General features: G+C 40.1%; 1 protein-coding gene across 1 annotated transcript in view; it reads right to left on the reverse strand.

Annotated features, from left to right (window-relative positions):
- Positions 1-15,499, reverse strand: part of WDR70 (WD repeat domain 70) — a 436,397-nt gene that overhangs the window by 182,769 nt on the left and 238,129 nt on the right. The window contains exon 10 of the mRNA XM_077462835.1: positions 8,723-8,897. Within this exon, the coding sequence (XP_077318961.1) occupies positions 8,723-8,897 (175 nt within the window). The remainder of the gene's footprint in view (positions 1-8,722; positions 8,898-15,499) is intronic.

Genomic DNA, 15,499 nt, shown 5'->3' on the forward strand with positions numbered 1-15,499 from the left:
CCCCATATGAATAAAGTTGGCCATCACTGTTTTAAGGCCTCATGAACAAGGGTTCTTTTGGGCATACAATGGAATCTGTAGGCATGGTTCCGCTCCTGGGATACACAGTTGCTGCATACAGCCGCCAATATTAATGAATGGCTGTGCATTGGTTTATGCTACTACTTGCATAATTCCCTACATTACTGGACACAGACTGTCTTGCATTATAAACCATGTACAGCCATTTATTACTACAGCGCCTTGAAAAAGTTTTCACACCCCTTGAAATTTTCCACATTTTGTCATGTTACAATCAAAAACGTAAATGTATTTTCTTTGGATTTTGTGTGATAGACCAACACACACTGTGAAGTGGAAGGAAAATGATAAATAGTTTTCAATTTTGTTTTACAAATAAACATGTCAAATGTGTGTCCCGTGCATATGTATTCAGCCCCCCTGATTCAATACTTTGTAGAACCACATTTCGCTGCAATTACAGCTGCAAGTCTTTTTGGAGATGTCTATACCAGCTTTGCACATCTAGAGAGTGACATTTATGCCTTTTTTTTTTTCAAAATTGCTCAAGCTCTGTCAGATTGGATGAAGAGCGTCTGTGAACAGCCATTTTCAAGTCTTGCCACAGATTCTCAATTGGATTTAGATCTGGACTTTGACTGGGCCATTCTAACACTTGAATATGCTTTGATCTAAACCATTCTATTGTAGCTCTGGCTGTATGTTTAGGGTCGTTTTCCTGCTGGAAGATGAACCTCTGCCCCAGTCTCAAGTCTTTTGCAGACTAACAGGTTTTCTTCTAAGATTGCCCTGTATTTGGCTCCATTCATCTTCCCATCAACTCTGACCAACTTCCCTGTCCCTGCTGAAAAAAAGCATCCCCACAACATGATGCTTCTACCACCATGTTTCACAGGATGGTGTGTTCTGTGGCAGTATTAGTTTTCCGCCACATGTAGCGTTTTGCTTTTAGGCCAAAATTTTCAATTTTGGTCTCATCTGACCAGAGCACCTTCTTCCATGTTTGCTGTGTTCCCTACATGGCTTCTCGCAAATTGCACACAGGACTTCTTATGGCTTTCTTTCAACAATGGTTTTCTTCTTGCCATACTTCCATAAAGGCCATATTTGTGGAATGTACGATTAATAGTGGACATATTCTCCCACCTGAGCTGTGGATTTCTGCAGCTCCTCCAGAGTTACCATGGACCTCTTGGCTGCTTCTCTGATTAATGCTCTCCTTGCCTGGCCTGCCAGTTTAGGTGGACGGCCATGTCTTGGTAGGTTTGCAGTAGTGCCATACTCTATTTTCAGATGACGGATTGAACAGTGCTTTGTGAGATGTTCAAAGCTTGGGATATTTTTTTAATCACCTAACCCTCCTTTAAACTTCTCCACAACTTTATCCCTGAGCTGTCTCGTGTATCCCTTGGCCTTCATGACGCCGTTTGTTCACCAAGCTTCTCTAACAAACCTCAGGGGGCTTCACAGAACAGCTGTATTTATACTAAGATGAAAGTACAAACAGGTGGCCTCTATTTACTAATTAGGTTACTTCTGAAGGAAATTGGTGCCACTAGATTTTAGTTAGGGGTATCAGAGTAAAGGGGACTAAAAATCAAATGCACGCAGCACTTTCCAGATATTTGTAAAAAAATTATGAAAACCATTTATAATTTTCCTTCCACTTCACAACTATATGCCTTTGTGTTGATCTATCACATAAAATCCCAATAAAATACATTTACGTTTTTGGCTGTAACATGACAAAATGTGAAAAAGGTCAAGGGGTGTGAATACTTTTTCCAAGACACTGCATCAGATGGAGTAGATGTCGCTGAAGCACTTAGACAAGGCAAACAAAAATATCAAAACACAATAGCCAGAAGTGGCAAAGACAGATACTGGTGATGGGTTCAAGGGTCCACTCGGACAGCCTCTCAGGTGAAGTCCAGAGGGATGAAGAAGCAGACATCAGGCATGAATGCCCAAGTAAGATTAGAGATACTGGTACATAAGAGTTCATACCAGGCAGGGAAAACCCTGCAAAAAGTCTTAAGTTGGGCATAGTATATTGCCACTTTTCTAGGGATGAAGACAGGGAGAAAAGACATATAGAAATAAGGTAAAAAAAAATAAAAAATGGGGTAGACTAGAAAGTAGGTTCAGAGATGGAGTACAGAGAAAAGATGTCCGATAGAAGGGGCCTGCCAAGTAAGCTCACTAAAGTAATGTTAAAGTAATGTTAATGTTACAACATACAAAGACATTTAAATAACTGTGAGCATTGTGACAACAGTTTGGGGAAGGTGCTGTCCTGTCCCATCATGACCGTGCCCCTCCAGCTCCATACAGGCATGGTTTAATGGTTTTGTGTGGAGGAACTCAAGTGTCCTACAAAAGGCTCTGAGCTCATCCCTACAGAACACCTTTGGGATGAATTGGGAAGCCAACAGGTATGGGCCTGGTATACAGAAAGTCAAGGTTAATATAAAAGCCACAAGCTCAAGCATGCCCCCAGTATTTCTATGCTAAGTTTATAGGTTTGACTGGAGTGAACCTTAAATATTGAGACATGTGCTCCTAGTGTAGCACTCTATAATGCCATAGAAGGATTTATATGGAAATTGTTTATCAAAAGCCAGTACATTTTTAGTCCCCTTTTTTATAAATAATGCTCTCACAAGGTTAAATAGACATTTAAAGTCAGGGACCAGTTGTAAAGATGAATGAGTTGCAATGTTCTTTTAACAAGCAAAGACATTTACAGCAACAATTTACACCTCAGCTCCTATAGGCAGGTCCATGGTGTGGCAGAAGGCTTTTACAAATGAAGCCAGCACACGTTGTGAATGGCATTTTATAGGCACTCTGCGTATGCACACAATAAGACACGAGAGGTCTTGCAGATCTTCTGGCCATCTGATAGAAATGAATGGAAAAATCACTGACGTAAGTTAGAATGCTTAACACTTAAAACTTCATAAAATCATACGGTGGTCTTCTACGTGCCATAAAAAAAAGCAATATGTCAGGGCTGTATATACGAACGTGAGCACAGGGAGAGGATAAAAAGCAGCTTCTTAGAAATGAGTTGGCCCCACATCTACTCTGCCCATCCTGATGAAGAGTTGCAGACTTTATAGTCTTGGACAGCACTGGGTATATGACACCCATCCTTTCCTCCCTATGCTTGCCCGGTTTTCCACGATTCAAATCTTCTGTTTTTAATATACTTACACCAAACATCCCATTCAATATAAAACCTTTTGGAGAACAACTAGTGGTGCATATTTTAGGATTGGTTCATTCAAAATTTTTCTTTTTGGTTTGGTTTAATTCCGTAGGCTAAATCTCTTAATGAAGATCTGAACCCTAGCTGGATGACATTTCATTTGGTAAAACATCGTATTTAAGAAATAGCCGTCATGTCCTAATGTTGATGACAGTAGACAAAGCCTGCACAGAGAGAGATTTGGCACAGCCACCTGTAGGCTTTATCGAGTGACAATTCAGAAATGTAACTAGCGGACACAGAAGAAGGGTTTTTACACCACCACAAAAAGTGTCTGAGTCCTGGTTTACACTATTGAGGTTCTGCAAGCCCCGTTTGCCTGGGCACAGCAACCGATTCATCTGAATGGGCTGCCATGCCTGCGTTTCATGCTGGAAAAAAGGTCCCTGCACTATTTCTGAAACGCAGTGACATTGAAATAGCATGGTGCTTTTGCACCGAGTTCCCACACCCGCAAGCGCGCCACGGGGTGCCATTAAGAATGAACAACAGCCCCGCATATTTAAAAAGCAGCGGGTTTTGGCAGCCAACCATCCACAATAGTGTGAATCTAGCTTAAGAGAACACTTGGAGATTCTGCCATGACTGTCCTTATTCAAGCTAGGTTTATACAATTGCAGGTGGTCATTCTTAATGGCACCTCCATGCATCTAAAAACCCACGTTAGGCGGGCGTAGGAACTGCTGGGAAATTGCATGGTGCACAGGGACCATGCATTTTCCCTTCCGCTGCATTTCAAAACTTGTGCTGGAACCTTTTTCCGGCATGAATTGCAGGCAAAGCAGTCCATTCAAATGAACAGGCTGCCGTACCTGTGCAAAAGCGTCTCGCAGAGGTGCAACAGTGTGAACCAGGCCTTGAATTTTGATAACTTTTGAAATTACATCAGAACTATGGGCAAAATCAAATACTACATATATGTAACAACGTTTTTGATCCTGCCAGTGGATCCAAAGTTTTTTCACTTTGCACACCGCCATGTGTGCTCATAACGGTCAGCTTTTATTAATATTATTGTAAAAACAAATTTACCACAGTACATTTAAAAAAAGCCTCTCAATTTCTTTTAAAGGGCTTTGAAAGTTCCGCAGATTACTGTAGCTAGGGAAGCAGCCTGAAAAAATTCTATGACCATAATTCACGATTAACTCTAAACTGATAAGCTGTAAAAGCTTTTTAAAGTGTTACTAAACCCAGGAGCCTGCATTTACTATATCTGATCCCCCACAGTACACAGAACAAGGAAATACAATTGTTTTAGTAAATATAAACTGCTAAATATCTGCTAAATATCTAAAACAGCAGTAAATGGCAGTCTTGTGACTTCTATCAGTGTCTGGTTAAAGCTTGTAGGAGTTTTCATTCTCCCCTGATTGTCCTATGAGGCTGCAGGACCTCTGCTGATCACATGCACTCTCCCAAGAAACAAAAACAACTCTCTAGCAATACACACCAAACTGAGCATGTGCAGAGTGTCCCCAAGGCTCTGTTCTATCAGGAGATGGTAAGGGGACTGTGGAAGAAGGGGAAGACCTGAGAAGACAGGATCAAACAGCTTTTTTTCACACAATGCCCCGTATTAATCACCTAGGTTCCACAGTGAGAATAATGCTTTACTGCATATGCAGACTGATTTTACTGTTGTGGGTTTAGTAACACTAATGCCGCGTACACATGGTCGGACTTTCTGATGGGAAATGTTCGTTGTGAGCTTGTTGTCAGAAAGTCTGACCGTGTATATGCTCCATCAAACATTTTCTGTCTGAATTTCAGGCCACAAATGTTTAAGAGCAGATTCTCAAATTTTCCGACAACTTCACTTGTTTTTGGAAAGTCTGATCGAGTGTACACAAGTCAGTCGCACAAAAGCTCACGCATGTTCAGAATCAAGCAGAAGTAGCCGCACTGGCTACTGAACGACCTTTTTCTCGGCTCGTCATACGTCTTGTACATCACGCGTTCTTGACGTTTGGAATTTCCTACAACATTTGTGTGACCAAGACAAGTTTGAGCCAACACCCTTCTGAAAAAAGCCACTGTTTTGTTGTCAGAATGTCCGATCGTGTGTACGCGACATAAGTGTCACCTATGAACAATCACAGCTACCATTGTTACCGATTTGCTCGACTCAACCCCCCATCTTTCATATTTTATCAAAATGTTGGTATTACATTGTGTTTTTTGCACTAAAAATCATTTTAGTGTATTTTCTCCTGAAAATATGCATTTGAAAAACAGTTACATAAGTATTGTGCAACATTAAAGATGGCAAATTCCACAATTGTGTTCTACAGGAACTCGGTTTCAGAACATATATAATTACATGAGGCATTTAAAGTAATTTTTATAGAAAAAAAAATGCAGATTTAAGTATGTGTTTGAAAAATTGCCCTGGTAGAAAAAATGGTTATACCTTTTTAGTGGGGGAAAAAAACTTTCTGAAACTGTTTAAACCTATTAGCTAGAGTTGGACTTTTGTTAAATCTTTTATTGAAAAAAAATTTGCATTAAAAAAATAAATAAATTACAAAACAGAGTACCAGAAAGCATTGACAAATAACTACACATAGCTAAGCTACACAAAGCCTATACAATCACGCAGGGCTGAAACTAAGGTGGGGAAGGAGGGACACATGCCCTGGGTGCCAACTTGAGGGGGGGAGCCAAATTGTCTGCAGTGCTTACACTAGCTGGGATTTGGGAGGTTGGATCGGGCTGGACTAACCTGCATTTTCCTCCTGCAGTCGCTGAAAGCCAAATCTAGTGGCTGCAGGAGGAATACAGCTGATGGCGATCGGTTCTAGTAAATGCCACCCCTCCTCTTCTCCTCCTGCCTGGCTTCCCCCTGTCTACCCCCCCCCCCCCCCCCACTATTTACAAAAATAAAATAGAACATAGGACCCACTGACCAATTATAGTAAACAAATTGGTATATCTACACCAATTCGTCAATCAGATGGGACCCTTCTAAAGCTATAAAGAGTCAATTGCAAAAACAAGGACCTGAGACAAGAGATGTCTCCCAAAAGAAAGCAATAATGGGGGTCAACTGCGGTATATCAAAAAAAAAAAAATATATATATATATAGAGAAAAAAAACCTTTATTAAACAATTCAGTAACATGAAAATAGCACTAGGGGTGAGATTCCACCATACTAGTGCATAAAGATAAACAATCACTTCAATAATGGTTAATTCCTCTTGTTTCAGAAGTGCTTCTACCACCACCAGATAAAATGGCCACTCACCAGACCTAGTCTGTATCTGCGCCTTTAGTTCATTAAGGATAACCACTCCTTTAGAGGTCTCATCAACAGCCTCTCCAAGTAGGAAGGTAAACCTTCTATGCTATTTGCTATTTGGCTCACAAAAAATATATAAGGGACCATCATGGACAGTAAATCAAGACAGGTTTATTCAAAAATAACATTAAAAACCAACAGCTAAATGCTCACTCACATGTGCCTGTGCCGGAGCCGGCACTAAGCATGTCCAGCAATGCACATGGGAGTATGGCTGGGGTCTACTTCTTAGTATAGTCAGGAGCCCTCAGTAATGATCCGTGGTTCCCAAGCATATGTTCCAGTCCTTCTCCCTCCTCCACCGAATCCGTTCAACGGGGATCCAAGCAGCCACAACGCGTTTCGCAAAATAAGAATGTTGCGTCCTCAGGTAGCTACGTTGCGTTTGTGAAACGTGTTGTGGCTGCTTGGATCCCCGTTGATCAGGTTCGGTGGAGGAGGGAGAAGAACTGGAACGTATGCTTGGGAACCACGGATCATTACCGAGGGCTCCTGACTATACTAAGAGGTAGACCCCAGCCATATTCCCACGTGCATTGCTGGACATGCTTAGTGCCGGTTCTGGCACAGGCACATGTGAGTGAGCATTTAGCTGTTGTTTTTAATTTTAAACCTGTCTTGATTTACTGCACCATGATGGTCCCTTAAATATTTTTTGTGAGCCAAATAGCATAGAAGGTTTACCTTGCTACTTGAAGAGGCTGTTGATGAGACCCCTAAAGGAGTGGTTATCCTTAATGAACTAAAGGCGCAGATACAGACTCGGTCTGGTGAGTGGCCATTTTATCTGGTGGTGGTGTAAGCACGTGATTGGTGATTGCAAGAAGCACTTTAAATCTAAAACAAGAAGCACTTTTGAAACAAGAGGAATTAACCATTATTGAAGTGATTGTTTATCTTCATGCACTGTCTTCACAGGAGTGATTATTAATTTGGGACATTTTTTTATATTGTGATCTGTTTTTTACCATGCGAGTTTGGACACTATAATGCACTTTATTTGATAAAGTTTGATGGGGGTGTTCCTATGTGACCATTTCCTTGGGGTATTCATAGTGCTTTTATATTGTTTGGTACCTAGGCACTTTTATTGGATGGTAAGGCACTGTATGGCACTTTGATGCCAATGCGGGGGTGACCAACACAGGTAATAGGTTGGCTCTGCATTGACACGAACATAATATATTTTGAATATTGTCTGAATAATTTTCAGTCCACATTGGGTATTTTTTTTTGGTGGTAGTTTTTTTTTTTTGTTATTTATAAAAATCTTTTTCACAGGCAAGTGGGTGTTATAGTCTAGCGCTCGAGTCTGGCATTTTAGATCACATAAAAAGTAGAGTTAGAGCAACCCATGCTACATATATAATTTCAATCGTGTGTACGCGGCATTAGATACGATTTTCTAAAGAAAATTCTTTTGAAATTCAGCCCATGCATGACCTGTCTTAGTTGCGTCGACTCAGTGTCAAGCAGCAGCTAGACAGTCAGACGTTAGTACATCAGATCAAAGGGCCCATCAGTAAGTGTACCATAAACTCATACAGACCATGGGAGCGGAGCGGCTCAAAGCTGCGTGCGCCTGTTGGGACGCATGGTGGAACGCATGGTGGGGATTGCCCTGCCAATGTCAACGCGTTTTGCACACGTGACCGTGTGCTTCATTTATCTAAGACTTAGGTTTACATAAAATTTTATTGATGTGGATTAGATGACCACTACGGAAACATAACTGTAAAATTTCTAATGTACAAACAGATGCAGCATATAACTGAGAAAATGCAAGTATGGAGTATTCAAAAGAGTGAGCAAATTATAAAAAAATAAAAATTGCATGTGTATGTATACTGTTCCCATCATGCTCCTGAATGGTTAAGATAGGTCATAGGTAGTCCAAAGTCATAGCGCTTGCCATAGCATGTTTCACACAGGGTAAAGTGATGCATTTTATAGGTGTAATGAAAATATATGATATCTACAAAATGAAACCCAGCACCAAAGAAAGTAAACAGAATTTTTGATAGTATGCAACGAGTCCATTTTCAAGTGTTTTCTAAAGCCAACAAAAATATAATAATGGAAACATATACATCAGCAAAAGGAGTATACTATTTTTATACATACGCTCATATTTCTGTCCCAGATCTGTATGGTGCCGTCCTGACATCCTGCAGCTATCAACTTGCCATCTCTATTGTAGGTGGCACATGTTGGGATCACACGTTTTCCCTGCGCAGATCTTGGTTTAAAGATGCTTTTATGCTTCTTATCACTGGACATGTCCCACGTCCTCACAGTGCTATTATAAAAAAACAAAAAATAATAATTTAATAATAGGAGACATAACATGCACATTTTGTATTACTACTATAGCATCTAAAGGACAACTAAACCCAAAAGCAAAATGTTCATATATTGCCACCTAAGAGTTCTTAGATGTGGTTTTCTTTTTTCAAGCTAATAACAGTTTCAGCAAGTACAGAAAATAGCTAGTAGAAGTTGGTCACAACCAACAGGGATTCTGTAACGTTGAAGATGTTTTGAAGCTTCTCAAAGCCACTTTTTTAGTTCTAATGAGTGTCAGGAACATATCCCGGCATTTATAGCCACACAAGTAGTACAGCCACCTTAAAGAAGTACGATCATTACAAAGGTTTTTACATTGTTCCTTCCCCTCATAGGGCCGCATACATGTAGTAACTTTGTCCCATGTACAGTAGTTATTTGCTTCCCAAGTCTAATGATGTAGTGACACTTACCCCTCTGCAAGTGTGGCAAATATGACAACAGCTTGGACGGATCCATCGTGCAGTGCCTTGAAAGGTAATTCATACCCCTTGAAATTTTCCACATTTTGTCATGTTACAATCCAAAACGTAAATGATTTTACTGGGATTTTATGTGATAGACCAACACAAAGTGGCACATATTTGTGAAGTGGAAGGAAAATGATAAATAGTTTTAAAATTTTTTTTACAAATAAATATGTGAAAAGTGTGGCGTGCATTTGTATTCAGCCCCGGTGAGTCAATACTTTGTAGGACCCCCTTTTGCTGCAAGTCTTTTTTGGGGATGGCTCTACCAGCTTTGCCCATCTAGAGAGGGACATTTTCACCCATTCTTCTTTGCAAAATAGCTCAAGCTCTGTCAGATTGGATGGAGAGCGTCTGAACAGGAATTTTCAAACCTTGTCACGATCCGATTCCAAGTGGTCGCAGGAGGAAGGAGGAAATTAATCTAAATATCCCTGATGAATTTTATTTTATTTATTTTTTTATTCCCTTTAGATTAATCTCCTCCTGCAACCACTTGGAATCTGATACATAAGTGGGGCACTCTGAACTTGTATGGGACGCATCATTTTTCCATTTCTTAATGAAGTTTATATGCAGTTTTTTGGCAACCCAGGTAGGACTCGCTTCCCTCCCGCACTTATATTTATTTATATATCCCTTATTCACATGACCTCGTTATATCTGTAATGATTATTTATCTAAAAGTAATTTACCAATATACCTACAGTCATTTATCTGTTGGTGTATTTCAAACAATCAACATGAGATTTCATCTTTGTCTTTTTATTATTCCTAACATAATATACACCTTACCAGAAACTCTTGAAGAATCTATAAGAGCGAAACATGTTGAGTGGTATTATTTGTTTATGTGCCCCTTAGTGAAAACTTAGAACCCTGACATGGATGGTTCAATTTCCTAATGTTTTTTTTTACTGTTATAATAAAATATTACATTTTATTGATGCTGTTATTGTGTCTTTACCTTGTTTCCAGCCTTAAACACCGTTAAAGTCCCAGGGTTTGTTACCACTCCTTCTCTCATTTTTTGCTATAGAATGTGTATTGTATGTGGAATTTAAATGAATTCTAAAATGAGAATATTTTGTATTTCAGAAATGGTATCAATCCCTGATGAAGATTCAGCTTATGCATTTTTCGAATCGTGTTGGATATCCCTCTACTTATCACCATCCAATTTCTACTGGTGGTAGTTCAGCAAGTAGTTGGGAAATACCACTTCCAGCCTAATCCAATACATTATGCAATGTTTTTAAATTTTTGTACAAATCATGCAACATGTTGAATCTTTCTATACAATTATTTATCTATTCATATGTTGAAATAAATCTTTTTTATATGTGGAATAATCTTTTCATATTATTATTTCAAATTGCCTTAAAAATCCCAAACTAGAGATTCTTAAATTAGCCCTGTGGACAGATTCTCCCACCTGATCTGTGGATCTCTGCAGCTCCTCCAAAGTTACCATGGACTTCTTGGATGCTTCTCTTATTAATGCTTTCCTTACCCAACCTGTCAGTTTAGGTGGACGGCCATGTCTTGGTAGGTATGCCGTTGTGCCATACTCTTTCCATTTTCGGATGATGGATTGAACAGTGCTCCATGAGATGTTCAAAGCTTGGGATATTTTTTTTAAAATCTAACCCTGCTTTAAACTTACCCACAATGTTATCCCTGACCTGTCTGGTGTGTTCCTTGGCCTTCATGATGCTGTTTGTTCACTAAGGTTCTCCGAGGGCTTCACAGAACAGCTGTATTTATACTGAGAGTAACTTACACACAGGTGGACACTATTTACTAATTAGGTGACTTCTGAAGGCAGTTGGTTCCACTAGATTTTAGCTAGGGGTATCAGAGTACAGGGGGACTGAATACAAATGCACATCACACTTTTCAGATATTTGCAAAAAATTTGAAAAACATTTATAAATTTTCCTTCCACTTTCCAATTATGTGCCACTTTGTGTTGGTCTATCACATACAATCCCAATAAAAGAAATGTATGTTTTTTGTTGTAACATGACAAAATTTGGAAAATTTCAAGGGGTGTAAATAATTTATCAAGGCGCTGTAACTGCAGCTTGTCTCTGCAGTTTCTTGAAACAAGAGGGATGCAGAGGGAGAAGAGGTGTGTTACCCTCCTGTGTCTCTGTATTCCTCTTGCCACAACTTGTCTCTGCACTTTCTTGAGATAAGAAAGTGCAGAGACACTTATACCGGGAAAGTGCTCTTAGCTGAGACAAGCTGCATTAGGATGGGTCCTTCTGCTCCCTACCTGTTGGCAAATTTTCTGCGCAGGAAGGGGAGAGGGGTTAGGTCACACTTCATAACTTGACTTATGAAGCAACTAGCTATGTGGGACAAAGTATGGGGTAGAACACTGTTAAAAAATTGCAATGATCGTAGTTCTTTTAACACTTGCCTACTGAGCATATTTACCCCCTTCCTGTTCAGGACAATTTTTAGCTTTCAGAGCTATCGCACTTTGAATGACAATTATGTAGTTATGCAACACTGTACCCATATGAAATTCTTTATCATTTTTTTCACACAAATAAAGCTTTAATTTGGTGATATTTAATCAACACTTTTTTTTTTTGCTAAAGCAACGAAAAACAATCAAACATTTGAAAAAAATTAAATAAAAAGTTTGTCTTCGTTTCTGTTATAAACTGTTGACAACAAGTAATTTTTCTCCTTCACTGATGTGCGCTGATAAAGTGGCACTGATGGGGGCTAAAAGGTGTGTTATTTACAGAATTACCTAGTGAAAATAAAGGGAAAAAGTCTGAAAAAATGCATGCACATCTAAGGACATGTAAGTTCCAATATATTGCATTTTTATGTCTGGATTTGGATACACTTTCAGGCTCCATGCATACTAGCATTTTTTTTTAAGCTCCTAGAAGCTATTAGCATTTTTTTCTGCTCCTTGAAGATAAATAGTGTTATCCTTTGTGTCCATGCACACTACTTTATACCAATAGCGGTTTTTGAGCTTAAGCATCTAGCAGCCGAAAAAAAAAAAAATTTGGTCGGGTTTTTGGGAGTGTTTTCCTGGCAAAAAAAACACTAAATCTCTTTTTTTTTCATGTACTGTAAAGACACCAAAGCTCTTAAAAGCTAGAAAAATTATACTGGCACAAAACACAAATGATTAGCGTTTTTTCTAACAATTTTGAGCCTATAAAAAAATGCTAATGCACATGGTAAGTCCTACAAACCTTCTATGTGACTAACATTCATTTGGGCTTCTAGCTCCTTTTTTTGATTACTGTAATGCCACGTACACACGATCTGACTTTCCGGCAGACTAGGTCCAACAGTCTTCCCGACGGACTTTTCAACGGAGTTCGGTCGGACTTCCAAATGAATGGACCTGGCCACACAAGAACGGACTAAGTCAGTTCGAAAGTCCATTCCTTTTTAACATGATGATGTATGACGGGACTAAAAAAGGAAGTTCAATAGCCAGTAGCCAATAACTTCCCTTGCGTCGTATTTGGTCCGTCGGACCAGCATACAGACGAACGGTTTTCCCGATAGGAATTGAGTCAGTCGGAACAGATTTGAAACATGTTCTATTTCTAGGTCCGTCGGATTTTTATAATGAAAAATTATCGGATTAGCTCACATACGATCGGATTGTCCGACAGACTGATTCGATCGGACCTAGTCTGCCGGAAAGTCCGGCCGTGCGTACGCACATTACTCATACATAGATTTACAAATGTCCCACATCTGTTGGTGTCACCAGTCACTGCCAACATCTACTGTTCAGAGGAACAAGGATCTTCTGTCCTTAACCTTATGTAACCTCCTAATAGACCAACATAGACAGGGTCCTCTCTCCACCACCTCCCTATAGTGAAATAAACTTGTAAGTTCTACATAGCTAGACTCACGTATTTAATGGAATGTTTAAGATAAGTTCACCTTAAACCACAATGGATTACTCATGACGAACTCAAGAAATGGTTGCTGGTTTCCAAAACATAAATGCACCCTTCTCACTGATGGGTGTAGAGGATTCCCACTCTAACTGGAACATGACAAGCGCTCTTCAAGTTGCTATTAGCCCTGGTCTTTTCTACAAAATATCTAGAAGAATGGTCAATAGATCTTTTTATAAATCTTTTGAGTGTTTGAAGTTTATTGGCTTTTTTAGGCAAATTTCTCCAAAGTCACATATCCAGAATAACAAAAACACATTACTGACAGAAGTATCAGCCAGATCAGTGAAGTAACATTCCTGCTTATTCTTTATTGGGAAGTATTAATCTCTTAAAATTGAAAAATGAAAATCATACCAAAATGTATGTATTTATTCGGACATTCTCCGCAGTGGCTCCTGTATCCTTTTTTACAAGATTGAATCAGCTGTTTTCATCTTTTTTTTTTATGGGGATTGAAGAACCCCAGGTTTAAATTAACGATTTAATGCACCATTAGCTTAGCTTTTCCAGATTTATATAAATATTTCTTGGCCACTCAGCTGGTTATGGCCGCATGGTGGCCAAGACCAGATTTAAATAACTCCACTCGGTTGGAAGCAGCAATAGTGAGTTCTATAGATGCTCTTAAGGTACTCTTATTTAGGGGCCGTAGGGCCCCCTACCAGTTGACTGCTTCAAAGCTTAATACTAATCGAGCTTGGGAAGCTGGCCTCAGATGCGAGTACTATCCAAAGGGAGTGATCTCTCCAAATCCTACTCTTCCTCATTTTTTTAAAGTACCAGAGTGTCATGGTTATGCAGTGATCTTCCTGTTTGCTTACCTCCACTCATGTGTACAGACTAAGAGGCCAGCCACTTACACCTAGTGGTTTTTATAACCTCTCCTCTAAGCATGGCTCCACCCCAGGCCCTATCAGGGAACCTTATATTAACCTGTGCACTGCAAGCCAACAGTGCTGATCAACCATTGTGTATTCCTTTGTGTGTTAGCTTCCTGTTACCTGCCGTGTGCTCTGCTGTTGTTCCGTTACAGACTTTGGCGTGTCCTTGACTATCCCTGTTTGCCTGTGATCCTGACCTATTGGCGTGTCCCTGACTATTCCTGTCTGCTTGTGGCTCCGACCTTGGCTTTATCCCTCACTATCCCTATCCTCCTGTTGCCTACTGTGGGTGCGAGCTGGGGGACCCTGGGGGTCGCGACCTGGAGCCAGTTGCAGCCAAGTCCATCCTCACCACTAGAGGCTCTGGTGAACACCTGCTGGCTCTTAGACTCGGTGCCCCAGGAAATCTTACGCTCTGACCTCGGTGGGATCTGTCTCCCGTCCGCAGCAGTCAGCCTTAGGGTCCACAACCTTGCGGTGCACTCCTGATCCCTACAGTGTGCATCTGTCACCTCGCCTCAAGGTGACCTGACACAGAGCCTATTGCATGGATTAAATATAATATTTTAGATACTCTCTCAAGTGGCCAATGATCAGAAATGATCTACTTTTTCTACACTTACCTCAACCTTTAACTTACCTAGTTCTTACTTATTTAGATATCTCTAGCTTCTCCACATTTTCCATGCACAGTTTCCACAGGACAGTATAAGGATTTTATAATCCTCTTTAGAATTGGTACTCAGGGTTGAGTGCCTAGATATGTCCACCTCGAGACTGTACTCTCATCTTACTTTGATTTCTATTTTGCCATTAGAAGGTCTCAGAACTAGGTGGATGCAAAATATACCAGAGTTGGATATGGAGGACTGGAGGGGTGTGTGGGATTTCCCTCTGCAATCTCTGGCATCGTTGAGAGACCGCACAATGCAATTTAAATTGGTACATAGAGCATATATTATGCCTCATAAACTTCAAAAGATAAATCCTGTGTGCTGTGCCAAGTGTTGGCAGTGCGGAGCTTCTTGGGGGGGATTTCACACCTGTCCTTATACATCTATTTTCTGGGGGGGGAAGAGGTAGATTTATTGAACACTATTATATCTGCTCCTTTACCAGTCTCAATGTCTGTTTGCTTGCTGGGTTTGGTAGAGGCTACTGTTCCTACAGTGTCTGAGTGAGTGTTTGCTAATACAACATTATTCTATGCAAGAAAAAGCATTGCAATGCACTGGAAGAAACCTC

The sequence above is a fragment of the Lithobates pipiens genome, unplaced genomic scaffold (genome assembly GCF_037356315.1).
Source record: "Lithobates pipiens isolate NorthernLeopardFrog02 unplaced genomic scaffold, aLitPip1_a1.2 Scaffold_3, whole genome shotgun sequence".
NCBI classification, from domain to species: domain Eukaryota; kingdom Metazoa; phylum Chordata; class Amphibia; order Anura; family Ranidae; genus Lithobates; species Lithobates pipiens.